We start from the raw sequence: 27,843 nt of genomic DNA, 5'->3' as shown, positions 1-27,843 counted from the left end.
TGCATGAGGCCAGCAAACACGACGTCTAGCAGTTTCACTTTACTTTAGGATGCATTAATATCGCTCCGTAGGTCTACTGGAGACATTCATAAATATTTCTAGCAAATCTATTAAATGCTGGACACATACTCATTACATAAACATATAAGTGTTTATTTGAGAGCGCACAAGAAGATCTGCGCACTCTTGAAGCGGCTTATAATTGAGGGGGCGTGCTGAAGTTTTGTGCATGAGCAGAGAAAATCGGCTCACAATCGGATCCGGGTGCTGTAGGCTATTACATAAATGCGATCTCGACTCCTAATACTGCGCTCACGACAATTGCCATTGAAATAACGCCATGATTAGTTGGTAGATCTATTTAAAAAAAGGCCCGCCACCACAGCTGGAAAAAATCCTAGAGGAAACACTGCATATTACGTACATCTTATGCGAAAGTGCTTCTCCATATGTTTACATTGTAATTGTTCACAATACTTATCCATCCACAGAGTTTGTAAAGTAGTTAAATGTTTATAAATAAAAGCGAAGCCGTTTATAGGTAATTTCTTGTTAATGATGTCAGGATTTACAGGTATTTTGGAACAAATGTCTGAAGGGTCTTTTCTGAAAAAATTCTGGAACGTCCGTGCCTGTGTGAAAGGCACTTTTTTGAAATTTACCAGTAAAGTCGTTCCCTAAATTTGACATGATAGTATCATGCAGTTGCTGCAGATTTGTCGCCTGTACATCCATGATGTGCCTCTCCTATTCCACCACATCCTAGATGTGCTTAAATTGAATTGGGCTCTGATGACTGTGGAGGCCATTTGAGTACAGGGAACTCAAGTTCAACAAACCAGTCTGAGATGATTCATGCTTTATGACATGGCGCATTATCCTGCTAGAATTAGTCATCAGAAGATGGGTGCACTGTGTGTCATAAAGGGATGGACATGGTCAGCAATAATACTTAGGTAGGCTGTGGCATTGACATGATGCTCAATTGTTACTAATTCAATTCAATTCAGTTTTATTTGTATAGCGCTTTTACAATGTAGATTGTGTCAAAGCAGCTTCACATAAATGGTCATAGTAACAGGATCAGGGTAGTTTGTAGTGTTTAAGTTCAGTTCAGTTTAGCTCAGTTCAGTGTGGTTTGAAATCATTACTGAGAGTCCAAACACTGAGGAGCAAATTCATCGATGCGTAGCTTTACAGATCCTGAACCATGCAAGCCAGTGGCGACAGCGGAGAGGGAAAAAAAAAATTTCACCAATAGGAGAGTGAAGAAAAAAAACCTTGAGAGAACCAGACTCCGTTCGGCACGACCATTTTAATTTCTCCACTGGCCAAAAGTTTTTTGCAGTCTTGTGCAGAGCCCAAGATGTGCCAAGAAAATATCCCCCACACCATTACACTACCAGCAGCAAACGTTGATACAAGGCAGGATCGATCCATGCTTTTGTTGATGCCAAATTTTGATCCTACCATCCAAATGTGGTAGCAGAAATTGAGACTCATCAAATCTATTCACTTTTGGTGAGCCTGTGTGAATTGTAGCCTCAGCTTCCTGTTCTACACTGATAGGACCATTTTCTGTAAACCCTAGAGATTGTTGTGCATGAAAATCCCAGTAGATCAGCAGTTTCTGAAATACTCATAGCAGCCCATATGACACCAACAACGACGCCACATTCAAAGTCCTTTAAATTCATTTAAACTTTCTTCCACATTCTGATGCTCGGTTTGACCTGCAGCAGATCATCTTGACAATGTTTATAAGCCTAAATACATTGAGTTGTTGCCATCTGATTGGCTGATTTGGACAGGTGTAGCTAATAAAGTGGCGGTGAGTGTAGCGTATACAGTGACACATAAATAGACCATAGTATCCTGCACCCACTAATAGAAAATATTTGTATAAAAAATTCTACTGGTGTTTGTATAATTTTTGGTTTGATTGTAACTCATATGTTTGGGAGCCAAGATTATTCACAAAATATTTTCCAAACAGAGGTTCTGTAACAGAGAATTTTTTCTTCTCTACTAAATTCTGTAATCTCAACAATGAAAGATTCAAGTATCAATCAGAAATTAACATTCCAGAGAGATGCATGATGATCCTTTCACACACACATTTAACTTCATTTACTTTTATACATTGTTACCCATATGAAAAGACACATTATTAGTTTATGTTATTACTGTCTTTTTAATATTAAGAACCAACAGTTGGTGGCATATATCCACTGTATGAGCTCAGTGACTGACACATTGTTTCAGTCAGCTGTGAACATTTCATTTGGCTCATATTTAACCTTATCCGAGATGTTGTCCTTTGGAGTTTACCTCCGTTTTTTGTCATTACAGCCACAATTTCATGCAACATTAGTTGTGTAATTGTGTGTTAAATAACAAGGGTGAACGGAGATCATATTGCTAATGAATGCAACATTGTTAATGAGAGACGTTCAATGGAAAAACACATTTACATGTGGCTAACTTGGACAGCAACACTTAATTTTGTATTGCTAATGAAGATATTACATTCTATAACCTGATTCAAACATTAAAATGACAGATTTGTGTTTTGTGTAAGATGTGTAACGTAACTCAATCTTATTTTCAGCTTGGATGTGAACAAAAAAAAAAACCCTGTTTGTTAAGCTCTGGTTTTGGTTGCCAGGTGGTTTAGAGACACCTGGGCTTCCTCCAGACAGTTGTGATGCGAAAAAGCAACAATTATTTATCATTTTCACATGTCAGGCCTCCAGAAGGCAGCATTAGGATGTAATTTAGCTAAAGGCAGAGAAACAGACCATCCTGAAACAACACATGCCCGTTAGAGATGCGCGGATGGGCTATTATTTCATCCGCAACCGCATGACAAAAGTCATCATCCGTCCGCCATCCATCCGCAGTAACATTTTTGACCAATTTTTAAAACCGCACCCGCTCGCCATCTGCTGATTGGGCTCTTTATTTGAATGGCTTATTCCTTTTTTTATTAAATGAATGTTTCTTTATTGATCATTATAGAATAGAGAATGACTTTAATGTAGACATGCAGTTAATGCAAACGTGCAAGTCATTAATTGACGACGCTTTGATGTGACGCTAAAGATACGAGGACGTGTCTTTTCACTTGATTCGATTCCTCTGTCCTTCAGTCTTTTCCTTGCGTCCTTCCCTCGTACCATTATCCCGGTGGGGTGGAAACACGAGGAAAGAAAGCAAGGAAAGGAAACGAGGATGCACAAATAAGAAATGAGAAGCACCCGAGCTCTCAGAATATCAGCAGTGAACTCCGTCTCCAATCGGCGCACAGGGACAAAAATAAATAAATAGCCTAAATTAAACGCACTGTACTATACAACTTTTTTTATTGTAGCCTAATAGAAAACGCATTGACACATCATTTCAACATGCTGCTATTTAGCCTACTACTAAATGCCTATTTCACTTTATTTTTTAGTAAATAGATAGAATAAGTCATTTACATTATAGCCTAATAATGTTTACATTTGTAGTTGTCCATAGCAACCCCAAAAACGTACCTGCTTGCCTTGCACATCTAATTAATGGGCACAGTTTTTCGACTATTTTTTATTTTTTGCTGTGGATGTTATTGAGCTTGTAGAAATCGGAAGCAACACAGTTCTGCGACACAGATTAACCTTTATTGATATCTCTATCAGACAATACCTATTTTATATGGCAAAAGAAACAACAGGCAGTAAAAAAAATATTAACATAAATGTCTTAATGTAGGCATAGGCTATAGTCGCATGCTTTGGCAAACAGTTGAAAATTTTTTAATAAAAACGTCATATCGTGCCTAAGCCTTGTAGGCTCAGTCACCCCCACAATTAGAAATTAAATTAGAAAAACAGATATGCCATCCCTCTTTGAGCGAACCTGACCAGGCTAAAGTGCATGTATGACAAGTGCCCCAATAACCCATGGACTTAGGATCATCCCCATTCTCCTCAAACTTGAAGCATAACGAAATACTACGCCATTAAATTTGCGACAAAGAAATTCTGGCAAAATAACCTTAGCCTCGGAACGTAAAAGCGAGGCAAACATGTCTAGAATAGAATAGGCTGAACCAATATGAACGTAAAATTATCAGCTGACCGAACTCAAAAGTTTATTGAACATATGTGTAGCCTAAATAACATAGGCTAATTGGTTTAATATGCCTGACCTTAGGTCTAGTTTGATTTTTTCTTGGCACAATGCAGGAATAAAATAGCATCTACAGTGTCAGGATTCAGACGGGAGCGCCTGCATAGCCACTATAATGCGCCCTGCTGCACTGAAGGAGCGCTCGCTCGCAGCACTTGTTGCTGAAATGCATAGAATTCTCTTGGAAAGGTGCTGTAGTCGTGGGAATGCCTGGCCTTATTTCTCCCAAAAGGAAAGTAGATTTTCCTCTGCTGATCCGTCTATACGGAAGTTTGTAGAGGAATACTTCTGTACACTTCATCCAGAATTAATGTATCCGATTCCTCCTCCCATTCTGTGAAGTCAGTCCTAGGCTTTTTCGTTGGTGCGCCAGCTATGCCTATAAAAACAGTACAACCGCCCGCCACCCGCCCGAATTTAATTAAAATATAATTTTTTCGTAACGTCATCCGCCCGATCCGCGGTTTATCCGCGGAGTCCGCGGCTATAACCGCCAACCGCGCATCTCTAATGCCCGTGTTCCTCAACCAAGCAAAGTGGCTTTACGGGATGGCAAAAAAGAAAACTATTATCATCTAGACTTCTTGCAGGTTTGCATATTTAGACAGTGCTAGTATTTGTAATTTTTAGGCAGATATGGCCCTGTGCATCTGATGGAACTGTGGATCTCATTCATGAATAATTGTATAGATTGTAGATCTACCATGATTTAGAATAGACAACCAGACAAATACTTTACCTGGTGTTCTGGCAAAATTTGATTTAGTGCGATTAGTGATGCAAAATATAATGTTGGCCATTTTCATACACATTAAAACCACAAAATACAACTGTAAATATATGCCTGTCTGCTTCTTTTGTCAAGTACGATCATAATGTAACCTATATATTTCATCCAAAGCAAAACTCAGATGCCAACTAGTTACTTTGGTGGCACAAAGAGCACTCCTTCTAGCTTAAAAAAAAACCTCTCTAACACTCCATGTGGAAAAAAAAACTGTCATTAATCAAGTAACCAACTAAAATATTTTTTTGCATGTGTGTGTAACCCACCGATCCTACTGTTGCCAACCCTGTCTGAGCTGGGATCGAACCGGCAATTCTTTGCATGGGAGTCAGGTGCTCTGACAAGGAGGCTAAAGACTATGACGTCTAGCATCGCTAGAGCACCTTTAGAGGTCAGAGGAGTAAGGTTTACCTGCACAGCACTTCGCTAGCTGGCCTTCGTTACACTCAACCCCCTAAACCTCACTTCCATCCCAGATGAGCCCCCAAGTGCAACCCACCAGTCCTACTGCATCCAATCCGATCTGAGCTGGGATCAAACCGGCGATTCTTCGCATGGGAGTCAGTTGCTCTAACAAGGAGGCTAAAAACCATGACATCTAGCGTCACTAGAGCACCTTTAGAGGTCAGAGGAGTGAGGTTTACTTGCGTAGCACTTGATTACACTCACCCCCCTAAACCTCACTACATCCCGGACGAGCCCCCAACTGCACCCAACCCGGTTTGAGCTGGAATTGAACCGCCGATTTTTCGTATGCGAGTTAATTTCACTAGCAAGGAAGCTAAAGACCATGGCCTCTAGTGTCTGTCGTTAGAGCACCTTTCGAGGTCAGAGGAGTGAGGTTTATCTGCATAGCACTTCGCTAGCTGGCCTCTATTACATGTGTATTTCAGAGTACATCATGCTGTGCAGAGTACACCAATTTTTGTGAGCATCAGGAACTCAGTTCAAATATTTTCATGACCCTTCATAATATGGTCAAAACCATTCATTAATTTTTCTTAGGCTTAGTCCCTTATTTATCAGGGGTCACCACAGCGGAATGAACCATCAACTATTCCAGCATATGCTGGAATATGCACACATACATTACATCCAATTTAGTTTTGTCAATTCACTTATACCACACGTCTTTGGACGATGAGGAAAACCGGAGCACACAGAGGAAACCCACAAGAACACAGGGAGAACATGTAAACTACACAGAAATGCAAACTGGCTAGCTGGGACTTGAACCAGCAACCTTCTTGCTGTGAGGCGACAGTGCTAACAACTTAGCCACCGTGTACCCCTGGGCAAAACCAGATCAGATCATATTAAGGCCAATTCCTAGGTTTGGAAATGTAACTGTAAAACCATTTCTAGAATTTTTGTGCATAAGCCACAGAACTTTTACTTAGAACAATGTAACGCATTTTATTAATGCGTTCTACGCCACGCTTTTTGAAAAAGATCTGTAAATTTCACTCTCAAACTCTTCTTCAGCAGCTTTTTTTAAAATGATTTTAATCCCACCAAGCTAATGTGAAGTACCAACAACGGCTCATAAATCACTGCAGTGACAATACGGGTTTGGTAAATCCCATCATGCACAGCCTCATCGGATGAACATTCCAGATGTTTTGGGTGAATGCCAGATGTCTGTGTTTTGTACCACAAAAAGGCGCATGTACAAGACTTTATTTCCCAAACTAAGGTGACAGGTAACAAGCCAATTTTTCCAGTAAATACCAATGTTGATAATTTTATTTTATAATTGTTGTTGTTGTTGTTGTTGTTTTTTTTTTGTTGTTGTACATTTTGAGTGTTTCAGAAAATGATTAACTGATTCCCTGAATGTGACAAACACAAACCGTCCCAAACAAACTAAGCTTTTTAAGCACAAACTGAATGTGGTTCTCCTGGCGCCTTTTTGCCTTGGTATTTTTTGGCAGGTATTTTATTTAGTGCAGTGGGGACAATGGGTTTTCTTGGGTCAGCGCTTCCTGTCTGATATAGCTTCATATCTAGTTCATCGCCCTCTCAGCCGCTGCACTCAACACAGGCAAGAGAGTAAACTTGCACAAACATGATATAAAGCATATTCCCATTGCTAACGTTTACTGCACTCCACTGCTGAGGAGATTTGCTCACCGTTGCTTTGCAGACTTTCATTTTAGATAAAACATTGCTGTTCACCTTTGTGGGTGCAGAATGCTCAGTCGGTTAAGCAGCGTAACAGCATACCAAAATGTACAATTCTGTAGTGGCTGAATATTTACAAACATTTCAATTCCATGTTCCAAACACTAAATTGGTAACACTTTAAAATAAACTATTAGTTGATGTTATTTCATATATTTACTAACATAAACAAACAATGAACAATACATTTATTACAGCAATTGTGCATGTTTGTTCATTTTAGGTACACTGTAAAACCCAATTGTCAACTTTATCAAATGAAATGAGTGTAGTTAACTCAAAATTTACTGAAAGTTAATTCTACTCATTTGAAAAGAGTTTTCAATTCAATTCAGCTTTTTTTGTATAGCGCTTTTACAATGCAGATTGTGTCTAAGCAGCTTCACATAAATGGTAATAGTAACTGGAACAGTGTAGTTCAGTTTTTAGTGTTTAAGTTCATTTCAGTTCAGTTTAGCTCAGTTCAGTGTGATTTAAAATCATTACTGAGAGTTCAAACACTGAAGAGCAAATTCATCGATGCGTAGCTGTACCAATCCTGAACCATTCGAGCCAGTAGCGACAGCGGAGAGGGAAAAAAAACTTCACCTGATAGGAGTAAAAAAAAAAAACCTTGAGAGAACCAGACTCAGTTGGGCACGACCATTTAAATTTCTCCGCTGGCCAAAGGTTTTGAACTCAATGTTGAAGGTAATGAGTTAATTAAATACCTCATTACTTCAACTTAATTGAAGTAAGTTCACAGTACTCATATAGATTCGTTTTTTTAACTCAAACGGTTTGTTGGAATCGGTTTCCCTTAAATGGTTTGAGTTGAACTTATTGAACTAACTTATTGGATTTTACAATACTTAGTTGGTTTGAGTTTTCTTCATTTATTGGGTTTTACTGTGCTCAAATTGCTTCATTTAGTCAAACGGATAAACTTCAAAGTACTCATTAAGATTAATTTTTGAACTTAAATGGTTTGTTGCAATTGGTTTCCTCAAACAGTTTGAGTTACCTTAACTTATTGGGTTTTACAGCGTATTGAAAATACAGTTGTTCCTTGTTGGTTCATGTTTACTCTGCATTAACTACTGTTAACAAGGGTGAACTTGGATTTTAATAATCCATTAGTAAACGTTGAACTATGATTAATAAATGCTGTGCAAGTATTGTTCATACTTGATTCATGTTAGTAAATACATTAACAAACATTAACTAAGAAAAACTTACATTACATTACATCTCCAAGTTTAAAATGTCCAGAGAGTGCTAAAAAGTTATAATCATTACAGACATGTTTGTTTATAAATGGTCATGCTAAGTGAAGCTTATGTATAAACTAATTTCGAGAGGATTACGTGCTTATGATTGCTTGCAGCTGGCCCAGCATTATTCAATTCATGATTCACCAATCAGACGATTCCTAAACCACTATGAATACCCTAAGTTCCATATCACAGCCATCTTCATTTTGAAAAATCCCCCCTTCCACCCCTACTCCTCTTCCTTTTCTAGATGGGTGGCAGGGTGGACCGGTTAGCACTGTTGCCTCACAGCAAGAACGTCACTGGTTCTAGTCTTTACCAAGCCAGCCGATGTTTCCGTGTAGAGTTTACATGTTCTCCCCGGTCTCTGTGGGTTTCCTCGGTTTCCTCTCACTGTCAAAAAACATGAATGAATTTATAATTGATTTTGTATATTAGAAACAAACTAATGATGTTTTTTTTTCAAAATGAAGTGGGGCATTATAGCTGCTTACATAATACTCAGACATTCATTCATTCATTCATTTTCTTGTTGGCTTAGTCCCTTTATTAATCTGGGGTCGCCACAGCAGAATGAACCGTCAACTTATCCAGCAAGGTTTTTCGCAGCGGATGTCCTTCCAGCCGCAACCCATCTCTGGGAAACATCCTCACACACATTCACACACACACTCATACACTACGGACAGTTTAGCCGACCCATTTCACCTGTACCGCATGTCTTTGGACTGTGGGGGAAACCGGAGCACACAGAGGAAACCCACGCGAAGGCAGGGAGAACATGCAAACTCCACACAGAAACGCCAACTGAGCCGAGGTTCGACCCAGCGACCTTCCTGCTGTGAGGCGACAACACTACCTACTGCGCCACTGCCTCGCCTATACTCAGACATATGTGGAAATAATTTTAATGAATACATTTAAAAACATAACTATTGGCTAAAAAGTGGCTAATTCACATGAATTCATATTGACTTCATACTAAAATGTGCCATTAATAAAAAAAAAAAAAGGATGTGGCCCAAACCTCAACACTTTACCTACAGTATCCCTCATTGAAACATGAGCAAATCATACTAAACTGTTCAAAATAATAATAATAAATCCTACTAAATCCAAATGTTAAATGTTGGATCAAATCAAGATAGCATTGCAAACTGATCATTGAAATAAACGGCTTTTCCTGTACAGTAACTCAAGTGCAGTTTTTCGATTCACATTGACGTTTCCAGTCAAACGCTCTATAGTCTCCACAAAAAGCACATGCTGTTGATCTCACACCATTTTACCGACATGCGTCAGCCAGAACTAGACAGCATTTGATGGCATGAGTGAGTGAGCAGTCATTCAGTCGCAAGCGTGTAGTCAAAAACACCTGTGTCACCTTCATTCTCCAGAACTCTCCATCAACACCAATCAGCAGCAGGGTTCAGGAAGAGGAGGAGGAGGCTTTGAATGCCTCTCTCGCTCTCTCTCTCTCTCTCTCTCTCTCTCCGCCAGGACTAAAGAAAAGGATCAATGCTGTGAATGGTCGCTCACTACTCTCATTATTATTTTCCAGCCTGCCACTTGCCAGCCCATGAATAGTCAATAACAAACCAACAGGCAGGAAATGAAGAAGCAGATGCTCAGTTCAGTGCCTTGTGTGAGTTGTATTTACCACGTGAGACGGACTTGCTTCGCAGCTGAGGATTACAGAAACTTTTTTTTCTCTCTTTTTTTGATGGATTCTCTGGATTTACTCTGTTTATCAGCAACAATGGAGTTGTTTGTTTGATTCTGTGATCTGCGATGTAAACTCACTAAAGACTGTGTGCTGTTATAAAGAAAGACATTCATCTTTTTGTACTTTAAATAGTGTGTTGAAGGGTGTGTGTGTGTGTGTGTGTGTGTGTGGAGGGAAGCACATGGTGGACTAAGAGTGTGTTTTTGGCATCAGGTCGCACCACCAGCAGTGTTTTGCAAGTGCTTAAGAGAGAGACGGTCACTGTGGAAGAGCGGGGAGAATGTTTCTGTGGGCTGGAAGCAAAGCAGCTCAAGGATCAGGAAGTGAGAGAAGGTACAGTAAAATGACTGGATGAAATAACTAAATCACCTGGCTGTGACAGATTCATGTTAACCTTCATTGTCTACGGTCTCTTTAAGGAGGTGTTTTATATATACAGTTGAAGTCAGAATTATTAGCCCCTCTTTGAATTTATTATTTTTTCTTCTTTAAAATATTTCTCAAAGGATGTTTAACAGAGCAATGACATTTTTGACAGTATGTCTGATAATAGTTTGTCTTCTGGAGAAAGTTTATTTGTTTTATTTCGGCTAGAATAAAAAAGCAGTTTTAAATTTTTAAAAAGCATTTTAAGGACAAAATTATTAGCCCCTTTAAGCTATATTTATTTTACCATAGCAGAACAAACCATCTTTAAACAGTAACATGAAAAATAAGAAAACAATATATATAAGAAAATATATATCTGAAAAGTATCCATAGCTCTTCACTTTTTCCACATTTTTAATGCTACATTAAAGACCTCCACATTTATTAAAAAATTATTCAATTAATTTATTTTCTCAAAATTCCACACACAATACCCCATAATGTCAATGTGAAAAGAGTTTTTGAAATTGTTGCAAATTTATTACAAATAAAAAACCTGAATTACACGAACATAAGTCTTCACAGCCTTTGCACAATACTTTGTTAATGCACCTTTGGCAGTAATTACAGCCTCAAGTCTTTAAATTATGATGCCACAATCTTGGCACACCTGTCTTTGCGAATGTTTGCACATTCCTCTTTGCAGTACCTCCCTAGCTCTATCAGTTGGATGGGAAGCAATGATGTACAGCCATTTTCAGATCTCTCCAGAGATGTTCAATAGGATTTAGGTCGGGGCTCTGGCTGGGCCACTCAAGGACAGTTGTTGTGAAGCGACTCCATTGATATTTTGGCAGTGTGCTTTGCGTCATTGTTCTACTGGAAGATGAACCGTCGCCCCGATCTGAGGTCAAGAACTCTCTGAAGCAGGTTTTCTTTCAGAATATATATGTACATTGCTGCATTTATCTTTAACTCTCTATCCTGACTAGTCTTCCAGTTCCTGGTGCTGAAAAACATCCCCACAGCATGATGCTGCCACCACCATGCTTCCCTGTAGGGCTTCACTGTTTTTTGTTTTCAAATGTAACTCGTGGCATTCACTCCAAAGAGTTTAATTTTTGTCTCATGAGACAAGAGAATTTTGTTTTCTTTTGGTCTGAGAGTCCTTCAAATGCCTTTTGGCAAATTCCGGGCGGGGAGTGTCTTCCGTCTGCCCACTCTACCAGACAGGCCTTATTGGTGGATTGCTGCACAGATGGTTGTCCTTCTGTAAGGTTCTCCTCTCTCCACAGAAGAACGCTGGAGCTCAGACAGAGTGACCATTGGGTTATTGATAACCTCCCTGACTAAGGCCCTTCACTCAGCTTAGATGGCCGGCCAGCAAAGAGTCTTGTTGGTTCCCAACATCTTCCACTTACAGTACGGATGATGGAGGCCACTGTGCTCATTGGAACTTTCAGAGCAGCAGAAATGTTTCTGTAACCTTCCCCAGCCTTGTGCCCCGAGACAAGGTCTACAGCCAATTCCTTTGTCTTCATGCTTGGTTCGTGCTTTGACATGCACTGTCAACCCTGGGACCTTATATAGACAGGTGTATGCCTTTTCAAATCATGTCCAATCTACTGAATTTACCACAAGTGAACCCAATTGAGCTGCTAAAACATCTCAAGAATGATCATTGTAAACAGAATGAGCTCCATTTAGAGCTCCACAGCAAAGACTGTGAATACTTATGTGCATGTAATTTTTTTAGGTTTTATAATTTTTATAAATTTGCAACAATTTCAAAAAAACTTTTTTCTTATTATCATTATGGGGTATTGTGTGTAGAAGTTTGAGGAAATAAAAGAAATTTATCTATTTTAGAATAAGGCTGTAACATAAAAAATATGGAAAAAGTGAAGCACTATGAACACTTCCCGGATGCACTCTATATAGGTGAAGGCAAATTGTATTTTTTTCTGTTCTGTTTACAAATTCTTTTCTTCACAAAAAAAAAAAAAAAAAAAACATTCTTTTTGTTTGATCGGAATAAAAGCTTTTTTTTTATTATTATTTTAATTAAATTCATTCATGTTTTTTTTTTTTTTTTTTAGAACAAACCTGCATAATTAACCTGATTAAAAGTTAAGCATTTACATTGTACTTTAAACTAAATGTTAGTATTTAACAGTTTCAATGTAAGTACATAACTAGTCAGTCATTAGTTGTCTGTCATTATGGCAAAGTGTTAAGTTATTAAATGAATGATGACTCATAAATGGTTAATATAAAAAAAAATCTATATACTGTATATGCTGTATTTAAAAATGAAAGATAAAATACCAAATATGTTTCAAGTTAAGCAATGCCAAATGTGATAAGTAATGTATATGTGATAAATACACAAAAAAAATTGCAGTACAATTTAAATTGTTATTGCCAGTTTTAGTTGCCAGTAATACTGTAAAGTTTACAGTGCACTGGCCAATTTTACAACATTTTTATACTGTAGATGAATGATGTTCAATCTAAGATTAACCAAAAATTTAAACTTATTAAACAATCTGTTTAAATGCTACTCAAGCAGTACATATTAGTAGATTTTTATTTATACAATTCACCTTATTCTCCGCCGACGAGCGGGTGCTGCCATTTGAATCTTTTTGTCTCGCGACTTCCGGTCACATTCACTTCCATTCATTTTTTGACGTTAAAAACTGCTCGTTACACTGCTTGATGTTGCAATTTGATATTTTCTTATTATATTATTCTACTTGGTCTGTATAGTCATGCAAACATTTGTTTGTAGAGCAAGTAGTTTGACCATTTTCTGCCGTTTATTATTCCTAGTAATTTCTCCCATAGGCGACTGAATCTGAATTTCTAAGACAATCGTGAAAACAAGCGCACTTCCACATTTTAAAATAAGGTCAATATGTCAGTGTAATAACACTATACATGTGTTTATTAGTACATGTCAATTAAAAACAAATAATTAAATAAGATTTTACATTGACATGAATCAATATAAGAGTTTTGATAGAGAATTACACACTAGTTGTAGTAGTTTTAGTCATTATAATTGTTTATCCTTGAGGTATGCATTAGCATAGGTTTCATTGAACAAACTAGATTCTGACGTAAGCTATTCGCAGGAAGTGGGCTGAGATTTTGTAATGCTTTTGACTACACTCACAGTAATTATCAAAAGGTCACTGATAAAGATAGACAGGTTAGACAGCTTGCCTTCATACCCATGCATAATCTTCAAAAGCAATTCGACCTGCTGTTAAAATACGATTAAAGAATCATGAGCTAAATATTTGGAAAGGAACTTATTATGCATATGCAATAGGACAGTAGCAGAGTGTCATTAGTTTGAGTTTATAAACCATTCACCCTTGAACTTAAACCTTTTTTTTTTTTGACAAAAACTGTTGAACCTTTTATAATATACTATTTCATTATATTAGGTCATGGACACACCATGTTTTTATTAATCCATGAGGATTTTTTAAAATTCTTTGTGCATCTTTCGTTCGTTGTGTCCCTCAAGCAGGACGATTTATCAGAAGATTCGAGAGTATGATATTTTGGAGAAGAGGAGGACGGTGACCGCGCTGAAGGCTGGAGAGGACAGAGCCATTCTCTTAGGCCTCAGCATGATCCTATGCTCCGCCATGATGTACTTTGTGTTGGGCATCACAATGGTGCGTTCTTACTCAGACAGGTAAGGATGGCCAATACCCACTCATGTAGAGAAATGCATACACTGAAAGCCAAAGTAAATATGACTCACGATTCAGCCTACAATTTTGTGAACCCACAAAAATGTACTTAAACATACACTACCTGACAAAAGTCATGTCGTTGATCCCAGTTGTGAGAGCAAGATATACTATCTTAAGTTCTAGTGGATCATTTGGAAAAGTGGCAGAAGGTAGAATTTTTTCAATGAATCATCTGATGAACTGCATCTCAATCATCACCAATACTGTAGAAGACCAATTGGAACCTGCAAGGACCCAAGATTCTCACAGAAATCAGTCAAGTAAGGGTAAAGTCATGATTTAAGGTTACATTTAGTATGGCGGCGTGCGAGAGATCTGGATTGCAACATCAACAGCCTGAGGTATCAAGACATTTGCGTTGCCCATTATGTTAAAAACCACAGTGGGGAGCATATTCTTCAGCAGGATAGCGCTCATTCTCATACTTCAGCCTTCACATCAAAGTTCCTGAGAGCAAAGAAGGTAAAGGTTCTCTAGTATTGGCCAGCCCAGTCACCAGATATGAACATTATTGAGCGTTTCTGGGGTAAGATGGAGGAGGCATTAAAGATTAATCCAAAGAATCTGGGTGAACTCTGAGAGTCCTGCAAAAACGTTTTCTTTGCCATTCCATGTGACTGTATTAATAAGTTAAGAGTTAATGCAGAGATGTATGGATGCAGTCCTCCAAGCTCATGGAAGTCATACACAATATTAACTCTTTTTCCACTGCACCATAACTTTATATTCTATACATTATTTCTGTTAAGTGACAAGACTTTTGTCTAAGCAAAGTCAGACCTTACTGTCCTTATTAAATAATTAAAAATATTGATCACATTTTATTTTGGTAAAATAAGTGTAATCTTGAGGCATTTACCTTTTATATAAGCCACTTCTGATACCACATGATCAATTAGAAGTCAAGTTATAATTTGTTGTTCCTAAAACTTGGATAGATGACAAGACTTTTGCCAGATAGTGTACGCTTGACTGCAGCAGTTTCTAGGTTGAATAAATAAAATGGGGCAGTATGACAACAAAATCTTTTCTTTATTTACACAAAAATGATATTTTTAGGGATGTATTACCAACAGAAAGGGTTTATTTTCTTGCAGTGCTTTGCACAACACCAACACAAAATAAATACCATAAAAATAATAATTTTTAATTAAATATGTTTACCTCACCTAATATGGACAACTTTCCTGCCATGGTCAGTTTTCTTAATAGCTCACTTTTTTAAAGTCTTGTACTTGTAATACAAAGCACATGTGTTTGAGTCTGGTGAAGCATAGTTCCATAAGAGATCATGTAAAATCAAGGACAAAGAAGTGGTCCTTTTGAAAAAATAAGGGATTTATGGAAGGGTTTAGGTCAGTTGTTTGCTGGCCTATCTGTAAGACAAGCGCCATCTCATGACGAGCAGAACGTTTAATTGAAAAATACAACAAAATGTATTTTTTTTGTTTTTTTTTATACTAAAGCCCTCGAACAGGAATTGTTTCAGTGAAGGACGTTAGTTTCTGTTTCACACACATACATTCTGATTTTAATTCTGTCTTAATCTGCCAAGTCTTTATGACAGTTTTCAGTAATAGAGTAATTTAGCTATTTTAGGTGTAACAAGTTTTAGTAATTTAAGAAAACAAGAAATCCATTTAGTACAAATCATTCAATATGGTATTTTTAATATAACAATATTCAAGAGTTCACACTTAGCTGATGATTGATTATAAAAGCTTGGCATGCTGTCCTGGGAGAGAGCCCTGAGCTCATGAGATCCTCGAGCCCAGGGCTCCCTCCCGTTGCAAGGCAGGAGGGGAGTTTGAGCTCAGGTAGATCTCGAGAACCCTTCTGCTGTAGTAACCAATGAACAGTAAGTGATTGCTCGTGGAGATAACTACATACTAAAAGCATGTCTATTGTGCTGATTTGGATTAGTCAATTAACTTAATTTGCATGTTTTTGGACGGTGGGAGGAAACCGGGGAACCCGGGGGAAACCCACGTGAGCACGGGGAGAAAGTGCAAACTCCACACAGAAATGTCTGCTGGTTTGGTAAAGCCTGGAACCAGAGACATTGTTGCTGTGAGGCAACAGTGCTACGCACTGGGCCACCGTGTCACCCATCTAGGAAAAAGGAGGAGTAGGGGTGGAAGGGGGGACTCTTCAAAACGTAGATAGCAGTGGAATGAAACCCAGGGTATTTATAGTAGTTTAGGAGTCATCTGATTGGAGCATAGTGAATTGAATAATGCGGATCCAGCCGCTTGCAATCATAAGCACGTGATCCTCTCGAAATTAGTTTATACATAAACTTCACTAAGTAAAAATACTTTTATTAAAGTACAAATAGTTTTCTTCCCATGTTAATATAATAATACTTAAATGTTTTGTGGCAAGTACAAGTATTGCTCACTATTAATAGCAAACAATACTTATACCTGCCATAAAATAAATTACTAAAACTTGTTACACCTAACCGAATTTATTACTGAAAACTGTTCTAAATTAAGTTTGTCAAACTTAAGTCAAAGTAATTTGTTAAAGTTTTCACTTTTTACAGTGTATAACTGGTAGAAAATGTTTGAACATATTGAACATAACATATCAAAGTATATAAATGTGAATGTACCTAATTTCAAACGTGCATTTGATCAAATTTCATAATCTCAGAATTCTTTTCATTACAACATTGAAGAATAAAAACATTCCTTTACTTTCATTTGTCTCAGTTTAAGACACATTAGCATATTTATAAATGTACTATTAAAACTACATAACATACAACAAAAATTTTATATTGCAATTTGCTGAAAAAAAATTTAATCCTGCATTACAAGAGGAAACAAACAGTTAAGACAAGATAACATGTTAAATTAACAACATTTGCCTCTCTATAACAAAGCAGTACCACTTTTTAAAATGTACATCTATTAAAAATATAATAATAGGGAAAAAACAATCTAAAGCTTCTTAAATATGTGATATTTATTCATTGGCATAAACCCCTTGAGATGTACCATCATGACATAACATTAAAAAATAAATAAATAAATAAAATAAAGTAAAAAAAAAAAAAAAAAGAAGGGTGGGGGGAGGGTGAAGTATACATACACGCATACGTATATATATGTAGAAAAACTATATACAGATCAGTAAATCAATCACCAAATAAATAATAACATCCTCAGGACAAACAAGTACAATCCAAAGTAAAATATGATAACAAAGTCTGCTTAAAGACCTTAAATGATGTAATGGATCGAAAGTTTGCAGGTAAATTATTCCAATCTGTTGGACCTTTAAACATAAAAGCTCTTTAGCCCATAGATTTTTTACAACGAGGAACAAAAAAATAAGTCTGAACAGAATGTCTAACTTGATAATTTAAGGAAAAAAATACAAAATATTGTTGTAAATAGTAAATGCTGCATTGCTACAACAATATGTCCGAACAGTCAAGTTTTATTCAGATTTTTCATCATAATTCATACAACTCTCCTTAACAGGTTATGAAAAGTTGTCTCCTAACAATATAAGTCAGTGCAAAAAATACTTATATTGTCCAAGCTGTACTGCACATTTATCCATCCTATCCCCCTTTCACGCTAACACTTAGAATGTTTAACCTTACGCTGAAGCAGAAAATGGCTTTGATAGAGTCCTTTTAAAGGAGCACTGACCCACTAGAGATGCACACAGATAAGCGCTGGCAAACACTGCAGTCAAAGGCAATTAAAGAGGCAGCTGAGCCTTCAGAATAGCCAGAAGATGAACATGAGGGCCTGTTATTCAAAGGAGACAACAGGCCTGGCACAAAGACAGCCGCTAACATGCGATCGACCACAGTCACAACAGAGGGCCAAATCACCAATATGTACCTTCGCACACATGGAGGGTGACCCTGATGCACACATATTAAGCTTAGGTGTGTTATCATTGCAGCTAAAAATAAAAGCATCTTCGATTACAGATCTTGAGGCAATAGTGAGTCTTTAATGGGTTGTGTGGGTTTGCATGTATAAAAGCAAAAATTTTGACTTTTCTGGTTGTTTTAGTAGCCTTTCTGTTTTTTATTATTATTTATTCAATACAATCTCAGCAAGTGGCATATTTTACTCAAAAAAAGATAAATTAAATCAGTATAGTAATAATTTAAACAAACTAATTTAAAAAAAAAAGTTGACATGTTTTTTTTTTTTTTTTCTTGAAAATGGATCCACATATGATGAGAGCTACGGCATAATTCTAGTTTTAATGCCAACACAAGTGTTTAGAGTCACTAAAATTATTTATTATTCTACTTTTAAATATGGGTATTAAAAAAAGTATTGCATTTCTTATTGCATGGTGATTTTAGCTCCCTATCCAGAAGTGTGTTTCCCAAACAACGACTCGTGGCTGAACTATCATGCAATGCATCGTTTAGTTAAAAAAAAAAATAGTAGTGACGTATGCTACCCAAAACCATAGTTTCTCTGACACACATTCATGTTTTTTTTCTTCTTTAGAAAAAAAAAAAAACATAACTTTTTTTTGTGCGAAATATATTGTTTTAAAATCACACACATTAAAAAAAAAAATCTATATTAGCTTTGGTAAAAACATATACATATACATATATGTTTCCTTTACAAATATTATTGAAAATATTCTATAGTCTATTGTGAACCATAAACCACTTACAAAAAGCTAACACATATTCCAATCTCATTTATAATTCACGTTAATGATTTTAATTTAATGAAAATATAAAATATATCATTTTAAGTAGTCTAGTAGTTAACTTTTACATCTTTGACGCATTCAAACCACCGCAGAAATGTTCTAGCATAGGCCCAATACAGTAAATATACATTTCTTAATGAATAGCTTACGCTGTTATAAACCCAAATCATTAACGTAGCCTATATATTTTTGTTTTCACAAGCTTTGAAGACGTATTGTAGATTGCTCTTTCCATAGGTCAGCTATAGCTTTCGTCATGGCTGCGTTCAAAATGACATAAGTGTTTTTAAAGTGCACTACGAAATGTAAAGATCGCAAAAACTGCACTAAAATTTACTTTGAAAAGACTACTTTGACTTTAATGTTTTTTTTTTTTTATCATTCCAAGTTTAATGTTGCACATTCGAAAGGAATAGGGGGGTGACTGGGAATAAAACACAACCAGGAACTCTGCTTGTAACTACAGCTAGAGGTGTTGTTGCAAACTTGCAAGTTTGCGAATGTTTGTTGGAACGATAGATTTGGGGAACATTAAATCAATAACCTATGTTTGTAACAACTAAACTTGCAACCTTAGTAGGCTAATGAACTAGCGGAAATGCACCCTTAATTCGCAATAAAAAAATATATAATAACAATAATAAACTTCTACAAACATTCTAAAACATAATTATTATATACAGTATGTTGCAGATTTAAGTTTAAATTACAGACAGCAATTTACATTTCTAATAAAAACTTGGAAGTCTTCATATGAAGAGTTTTAATGCAAAAACCTCTTAATGCCGTTGAATATTTTCTTCTAAAATTAGCATTTTTTCTGACTCCTGTCTGTAGGCTCTAATTTTCCATTTAAAGTGAGGAATTTTCATTGCTTTTAAAGTAAAATAACTGAACATAAACAAGGAGGGCTGAGACAAATGCTCATATTAGGAAATCATTGCAGATGGCATTTAGAAGTTTTTGAATCTGAACTCTTCAAATGTCGTCTTAATTAAACCCATGCAATAATATTACTTCACGTTGGTTTTTTTTTAGCTTTTAAGCAATGAACTGCCATGAATTGTGCATTAATTATTATTTTAAAAATATTTATCTGTTTCAGAGAAAACTGAACATGATTTTTAGTGCCTGACTGAAATTGGATTAAAACTGCAAAATAACTTGCAAAAGGCAATATAATTGTCACGATCAACAGCGATCTATTACCAGAGATCGCTAGTAAACACACTTACATTCACATGAACTACAAATCCGCCATGTTATGGACTACAACACCCAGTCATAGAACACACACACACACACACGACCGGTTCTAGATCCTTCAGAGCTGCCAGATCCTCAGTCATTATCTAGAACCAGTTGTGTGTGAGTGTGTTGTTTGACTGGGTGTTGTAGTTGTTTCAAATAAGCAGTTTGAACAAGCAGCAAAAGTCATTTTTTGGGTTTTTGAGTGTTGCATATTTCCCTTTAACTCATCCTTTACAATTAATAATTGTAATGTCATTATAAACTGTGTACATCTCTGTTTCTTTTCTCTCAGTGTTTGGACAGAGGAGTCAAACTGCACAGTGTTGAACTCGAGTGTAGTTGCTGAGATTAACTGTAGCTACAGCTGTGGTTCAGAGTGCCGGAAAAGCTCCAGGTATCCCTGTCTTCAAGTGTATGTCAGTTTGGACTCTGGTAAAGTTCAGCGGCTCTCATACAACGAGGAAGCGCATGAGGCCAATCCTGAGGTACACCACACTTAAACAAATGCACTACCTATAGACCTTTTTCATGGCTGCTGAATGGAAGGCGCCATAGCGACCAGCGTCTTCTGGTAGAATGCTAAAAACTTCCGTTTACAGCGTGTACAACTGGCAATTTGCGCTCCGAAAATGACGTTTTTAATGGATAACAGAGTGTTTTTGTGACACACAACTTAGAAATGTGTCTGTTAAAGCCGTTATAATTTGTCACATGTGGTTCAAGCGCGTCAGAAATACGAAAAAAACGTTCTCCTAGTTCACGTGTCGTTGCCGTCAGAAATAGACACACACAGAGAGAGAGAGAGAGAGAGAGAGAGAGAGAGCAAACCAGAGTACTGGCATGGAACTTAACAGGTATAAAAGTCGTGAAATTTACAAAAATGACCAATAAAAGTCTGTTATTGATACTCTGCTGGCTGATTTGCTGTTCATTTTAATCGTGAACCGTTTGTGTTTTATTTCGTGTGTTGTATTCACCACGGTTTGTGTTTTTTTTTTAAATAAAGAGAAAATGTTGACTTTAGCGATGACAAAGCTTCATTTAAACTGCAGAAGATGCCGTCTGACAACGAGGGGAAAATGCCTCACAGCAGCTGTTTTGCATCCTATTAAATCGTATTTCTTTAAATGGTCAGTCCAGGAGATGGTGCTGATGGACAACAGTACTAGTTCAAAGAGGATAAAAGCAGGTAAAATAGACTAAAACTATCGTTTCAAAGCTGTCCAAATGTGACTGTTTACACGCATCAGCTGCCGACCGGAAGTTCTTCGCATTCTCCTTGCGCATACACGCAAAGCATAATGGGTAATTTTGCGTTCCAAGAAAAAGGTCTATAGGGATATGTCGTATCACCAATAAATAATGATGTGTGGGCTTCTGTGACATGATGCTATAAAAAATACAATTGTAATTTCATTACCGTAAAAATCTAGTTTCTGCATGGGGAAGACATTGATTTATTTTTACATTATTATTTTACAAAACAGAGCGAAGCATTGGCGCAGTAGGTAGTGCGGTCGCCTCACAGCAAGAAGGTCGCTGGTTTGAGCCTCTGCTGGGTCTGTTGGCATTTCTGTGTGGTGTTTGCATGTTTTCCCTGCGTTCGCATGGGTTTCCTCTGGGTGCTCAGGTTTCATGCTGTACAGGTGAATTGGGTAGGCTAAATTGTCCGTAGAGTATGAGTGTGAATAAGTGTGTATGGAAGTTTCCCAGAGATGGGTTGCAGCTGGAAGGGCATCAGCTGCGTAAAACATGTGCTGGATAAGTTGGCGGTTCATTCCCCTGTGGCGACCCCGGATTAATAAATGGACTAAGCTAAAAAGAAAATGAATGAATGAATGTTACAAAACAAAAGTCACCTTTATGAGTAACCAAATAAATCAATGTTTATAAATCACACTATCCGAAAAAAAAAGTCAGTTATTTAAGAGAAAATGTACTGTTATTTTTTATGTTTAATAATGCAAGGTTTGTATATGCTCCAAAAAGTAGAGCATTTATAATGTCTTTTTTTTACTAATCAAGGCAAATCAAGATTGCTCACTTTCAAATTTTATTTTATTGACCTTATTCTAAAATGCGAAAGTGCGCCTGTTTTCACGTTTGTTTTAGAACTTCCGATTCAGTCGCCTATGGGAGAAATGACTAGGCATAATAAATGGCAGAAAACGGTCAAACCACTTGCTCTACAAACAAATGTTTGCATTACTATACATACCAAGTAGAATAATATACTAAGAAAATATCCGTTTGCAACATCAAGCAGCGTAACGAGCAGTTTTTAACATCTAAAAATGAATGGAAGTGAATGAGACCGGAAGTCTCGAGCCAAAAAGATTTAAATGGCTGCGCGCGCTCGTCAGCAAAGGATGTGGTGAATTATTATTTGTCAAGAAATCTACTGGTTTAACTTCATTCCCACCTCTCTCCTACAAAACAATTGTGATGATTGGAGCATAATGCATTTTGTTCAATAACAATAATAATTAAGAAAATTTGCATTTAAAACATTATATGTATTGATCTTATTCTAAAATGTGGAAGTGCGCCTGTTTTCGTGATTGTCTTAGAACTTCCGATTCAGTCGCCTATGGGAGAAATGACTAGGAATAATAAACGGCAGAAAACGGTCAAACTACTTGCCCAACAAACAAAAGTTTTCATGACTATACAGACCAAGTAGAAGAATATATTAAGAAAATATCAAATTGCAACATCAAGCAGCGTAATGAGCAGTTTTTTAAGAGTTCACACTTAGCTGATGATTGATTATAAGCAAGTTTGGCATGCTGTCCCGGGAGAGAGCCCTGAGCTCGAAGGTTCTTGAGCCCTGGGCTCCCTCCCGTTTGGAGGAAGAGAGGGGAGCCTCGAGCTCAGGTAGATCTTGACAACTCCCCTTTGATAATAGCTAAAGACTAAAAATTGAAAGCTATTAAAAGACATGTTGCATTATTAGATTACCTGTATTGAAAATTTAGATTTATCGATTAACTTGTTGTGCATGTTTTTGGAATGTGGGAGGAACACGGAGTACCCGGGGAAAACATGCAAACTACACACAGAAACGACCACCGGCCTGTTAAGGATGTTCTTGCTGTGAGGCGACAGTGCTAGTCACTGGGCCACGTGCTGCCCTATGGAGGGAAAGGTAAAGAGGTAGGGGTGGAAGGGGGGATTCTTCAAATCGAAGATAACTGTAGTGAAAAAACCCTGGCTCTTTATAGTGGTTAGGAATGGCCTGATTGGTGGATCATGCATGCTAATGCAGAACCAGCTGTGTTCAATCATAATCATGTGCTCCTCTCGAAATTAGTTTATGAATAAACTTCACTTAACGTCAAAAAATGAATGGAAGTGAATGAGACCGGAAGTCTCAAGCCAAAAAGATTCAAATGGCAGCGCCCGCTCGTCGGCGGAGAAGGTGAATAAACAAGTGTTACGTACTTTGAAATAGTAGAAGCAGATGACTTACCACAAAATACAAGTACGGTGCATTTAAGAATGCCTAAACAACAACTTTTTTCCATATTTTTCTGACAGCAAAATTGTTCCTAAAATTAGATTGTCAGGTTTATTAGGGTTCAGAAGTCCTTATGATCTTCATAAACAAATAAAAAAATAAAATAAATAAATAAAAGAGACTCATACACTACTTTAAACTCATACACTACGGCCAATTTAATAATCTAATTAGTAGTATGTCTTTGGACTGTGGGGGAAACCTGAGCACCTGGAGGACACTCACGCCAACACGGGGAGAACATGCAAACGTCACACAAAGATACCAACTGGCCGAGCCGGGACTCGAACCAGCGACCTTCTTGCTGTGATGCGACAGTGCTAACCACTAAGTCACCTGTGTCATGCTAATCATTTGTAAATGTACTTTTAATTACCATAATTACCAAAAATGACCAATTCTCAAACTGTCCCCAAGATGATATTTCAGTATGCTATTTTTAGGATGACAAATGAGCTCCATGCAGTATAACCAACACAGGCTCATTGTAAATGAATGCTTTAGCTTACATAGTTGTGAAATCGCAAAAACATATCTAAACATATATTTGACGTAGTTTAAACAAAACAGATAAAAGCAATGCAAAATCAAGGTAAAACTGGATGGTCGCAGTGCAATTTTCTTTTTCTAGTGCAAAGTTTGCTATTGAAAACACTATTGGTTGGGCTTAGATCAGTCTTTTGCTTGGTGATCTGTACCACAGGAAATACCTTCTCATAGACATGTACAAAATAGGTGTGTATCTGAAATGTACAACAACATGTATTTCAGTTTTGCAAAACTGTAAACAGCGCCCTCTAGTAGATTGGTCATCTAAAAAAGTGCAATAAAACATACCTGTATTTTACGTTTCGCAAACAAATTAAGCTGAGGCACACATTTTTAATAAGCCTGGGATAAGTATGACACAAAATGACTTTACCAAATACTTCCAAATAAATCCACACTGTAAAAAATCGTATGCAAAAAGTCAAGACAACAAATATGTTCATGTTCCGTTAACTTATTTTAATAAGTTAATCAGGCTTCAACTAAATCTTGTAAGTTATACAAAATTTAACTCATTATTTTTAGTCTGTTTGATTGATGTAAGTACATTTTCTTCAATTTAAGGCAGCAAGCATTATTTACAGTGGATTTATTTCTTCCCCTGCAGTGTTTTTACATCCCAAAGTGCCGAAAGGAGCAGACACTAATGCACACCATAGTGATGAACATCTCGGAGCGGCTCAAGATGCACCAGCAGGTTCTGTGTTACTATGACCCCTCAGAGCAGCAGGACGGCGTACTCCTGACACGTCTCTACGGCCGCGGAGCGATCATCAGCTCGCTCCTTTGGCCCACATGCACCCTTGTCGGGGGAACGCTTATCATCGCAATGGTGAAGCTCACTCAATACCTGTCCTTCCTGTGCGAGCAGATCAGCCGCATTAAAAGGTGAGACTGACGGTGTGCAGATGGATACTTCAAGCCAGAGAGACTGATGCTTGTTAAGAAACATCTAATCGCTCTGTTCCTTGCAGGATGGGGCTTTACTCCTTAAGAGGAGCTTCTCATGCTCAGGTCTGCACCCGGAAGTTTAACGGCGGCATCCAGGATGTGGTTTGATATACGAATTTGGACCTGTCTCCTACTCAACAAAGTGTTTTGGCTGTTATGTTGTCTTCCTCCTGCTTTGTCCATCTGTCCGGGTTGTGCTGACAAGGATGGAGTATTTTTATTTGTATTTTTTTTTGTGAATGAAAACTTCTTGAGGATCAATAGAGCCCCTAGTATTTGGAACTTCATGCTACCAGACTGGGTCAAGTCTGATTTTGAAACTCAAGGGTCAAAATCTGTGGTCATGTTGTGGGGTGTTGATTACACTTTTAGACCACCGGATTGCAGAGAGTCCTTTCCAAGAAGATGCCACTGTGTAGGAATAGGTCTCGACCAGTTGGCTTGAATGTAATCATGGAAATTAATAGTATGCTTTGAACACACTACTTCAAACAGAAGTGACGGCTGTCATTCATGGCTCTTTGACAAACACTTGTGGAGTTCTTCAGAGCCAAAGTCATTTGTTGCTTGTTACAGTGTATCTTTTAAAGGGCACCTATGGTGAAAAATCTACTTTTCAAGCTGATGGGACAGACAGGTGTGTAAGTATAGAGTATAGACCATCATATTGGGGTGATATAAACACACCCTGTCCTTTTTTCAATTTAACAACATAAAACGGTGGATCAATTGGAATGGTTATTAGATCGACCGCAACTTGATGTAGGAGTGCGGTCCCCCTGCACACCAATATTGAATGACAGGCGTGCATCACCTTATCCTCAGTTTGTTGTTTCACTTCCGCCATTTTCAGCGTGTGACTCAAAGCGATGTCACCAATGGAACACCCTTGCTCTATTTTTAGATGTAAGGCTCATTGGGCTCAACACAAGATTAATATTAACCACATGATCACTCTAATCGGAATTATTGTTTTTAACTTTAGGTGGGTTTGCAAACATGTGTACTTTTCATTGCGTCTACCTTAAACTTAAGCCGTTTGCATTTCTCGCTATCACAGAAGCTCCCTGTGATCTTAACTAGGTGTAGCTGGAAAGTGCGAGCGAGCCTCACATGCGTGTCCCTCCATTGGAAATAAAATAACGTCATGCAATGCAGCGCCATGCATTTTAGAATTCTAAACATAGGTTTCTATCCGCAGCGCCCAGCCACGACTCAGGACACATCATATTTCTGCCGAGCCACAGAGCACCATCGGCTAAATGCCGGTCCTCTCACTCATGTTGCCTCTCTCTGTCTTCCTGTCTGTTGCCAAACACAAAGCGGGGGAGCTTTTGGCTCCGCCCCCTTGTTTCGTTGGGCGGGAAGTCGAAACTAATTTTCATGTAAAGTAACATGCCCCTAAAACAACCCCCTGTGTACACGCCCCCAAAATGACACTTTTTTAAACACATTATAATAAAAAAATCTAAATTGTGTTTTGAACTGAACCTAAACTGGCAAACTCAGAAAAACCATATTGGAAATATTAAATCTTTAAAAGGGGTAAACTCTGTGCCCTTTAAAGGAATAGTTCAGAAAAAATGTCAATTCTGTATCATTTACTCGCTGTCATCTCACTGATTATCTTGTGTGGAACACAAAATATATTTTCAAGAATATTTACTAAGGCCATGTCCACATGTACACAGGTATATTTATAAATAGGGTGTTCCCCACTTTTGTATTTTTTTGTAATTTGTCCTTAAAAATGCAAAAACGCACTATGATGCATTTTAAGGGTACAGTAAATCAACAGGAGGTGATAATGACACTTTGATACTGGGTTCACTCCAAACGGGAAATTAAGTATTTGCATGAATAAATTGCATACAAGTCAATGCAAAAACATGAGAAACAGAGGCGGGTTATCATGCCACAGACAAACGACACAAAATATGGGATGCATTTGATGCGATTTTAGGATTTTTGCCTCATCTTCCGCTTTTGGCGTGAACCCAACCATGATGGCCAATCAGAAAGGAAAAACAAACAAACAAAAAAAAAACAGCTCATGTTGACATCATGAGGTGAAACCTCCAGTTGTAGTGTCCACGTGACCACACTGTACCCAGAGTTATGAAAAATTTACATCGAAAGAAAGTTTCGGTTTCAGTAAGTGCAGTTTTGTATGAACAAACAGCGAAACAGACTAGAAAAAAGTGCTGTTTTGAAAATGTATCTGTTGAAATGACCCATGTTCGTGTGGACAGGGCCTTGTATTATACTGAGAAAAAGTAAATAAAAACCCTGAGGAGGGTGTTCATAGTCTCTTGAAAAAATGTATATGTGTCTTAGTCATTAATTGACATAAGAACAGCATTTTGGGGCTTGAAAATGCTAATTAATTGAAGTGTAAGTTTCTTATGATGCTACTGTTTATAGTGTTGATAAAAGATTTATATATACATTAAAGCTGAAATATTTGAAAAGATACCATGTCTCTTTTCTGAGATTTATGATCTCTCTTCATACTAAGCCAATATTTTGAACTCTACTCAGATTGTTGGGTCTGGCCAATTTCAATATTAAAGTACAAAACTGCAACAGAA

General features: G+C 37.5%; 1 protein-coding gene and 1 long non-coding RNA gene across 5 annotated transcripts in view; one reads left to right on the top strand and one right to left on the bottom strand.

Moving 5' to 3' along the window:
- s100p (S100 calcium binding protein P) overlaps positions 1–27,725 on the top strand; it is a 51,173-nt gene extending 23,448 nt beyond the window's left edge. For 2 of the 4 annotated variants that reach the window (XM_087273301.1, XM_087273300.1), the window contains 5 exons: positions 10,337–10,456; positions 14,037–14,207; positions 20,525–20,717; positions 24,909–25,189; positions 25,276–27,725. In XM_087273301.1, coding sequence (XP_087129427.1) covers positions 10,404–10,456; positions 14,037–14,207; positions 20,525–20,717; positions 24,909–25,189; positions 25,276–25,360 — 783 coding nt within the window. In that variant the 5' untranslated portion in view covers positions 10,337–10,403 and the 3' untranslated portion in view covers positions 25,361–27,725. Of the gene's footprint in view, positions 1–10,336; positions 10,457–14,033; positions 14,208–20,524; positions 20,718–24,908; positions 25,190–25,275 lie in introns of all 4 variants that reach the window. The other 2 variants (XM_087273299.1, XM_087273297.1) reach the window with 1 other exon arrangement.
- Positions 1–27,843, bottom strand: part of LOC141376539 (uncharacterized) — a 52,492-nt gene that overhangs the window by 13,486 nt on the left and 11,163 nt on the right. The gene's annotated exons all lie outside the window — the stretch shown is intronic.

This window comes from Danio rerio, chromosome 11 (genome assembly GCF_052040795.2).
Source record: "Danio rerio strain M-AB ecotype USA chromosome 11, GRCz13ab, whole genome shotgun sequence".
In the NCBI taxonomy this organism is placed as follows: Eukaryota; Metazoa; Chordata; class Actinopteri; order Cypriniformes; family Danionidae; genus Danio; species Danio rerio.
This window is presented reverse-complemented; position numbering and strand designations above follow the sequence as displayed.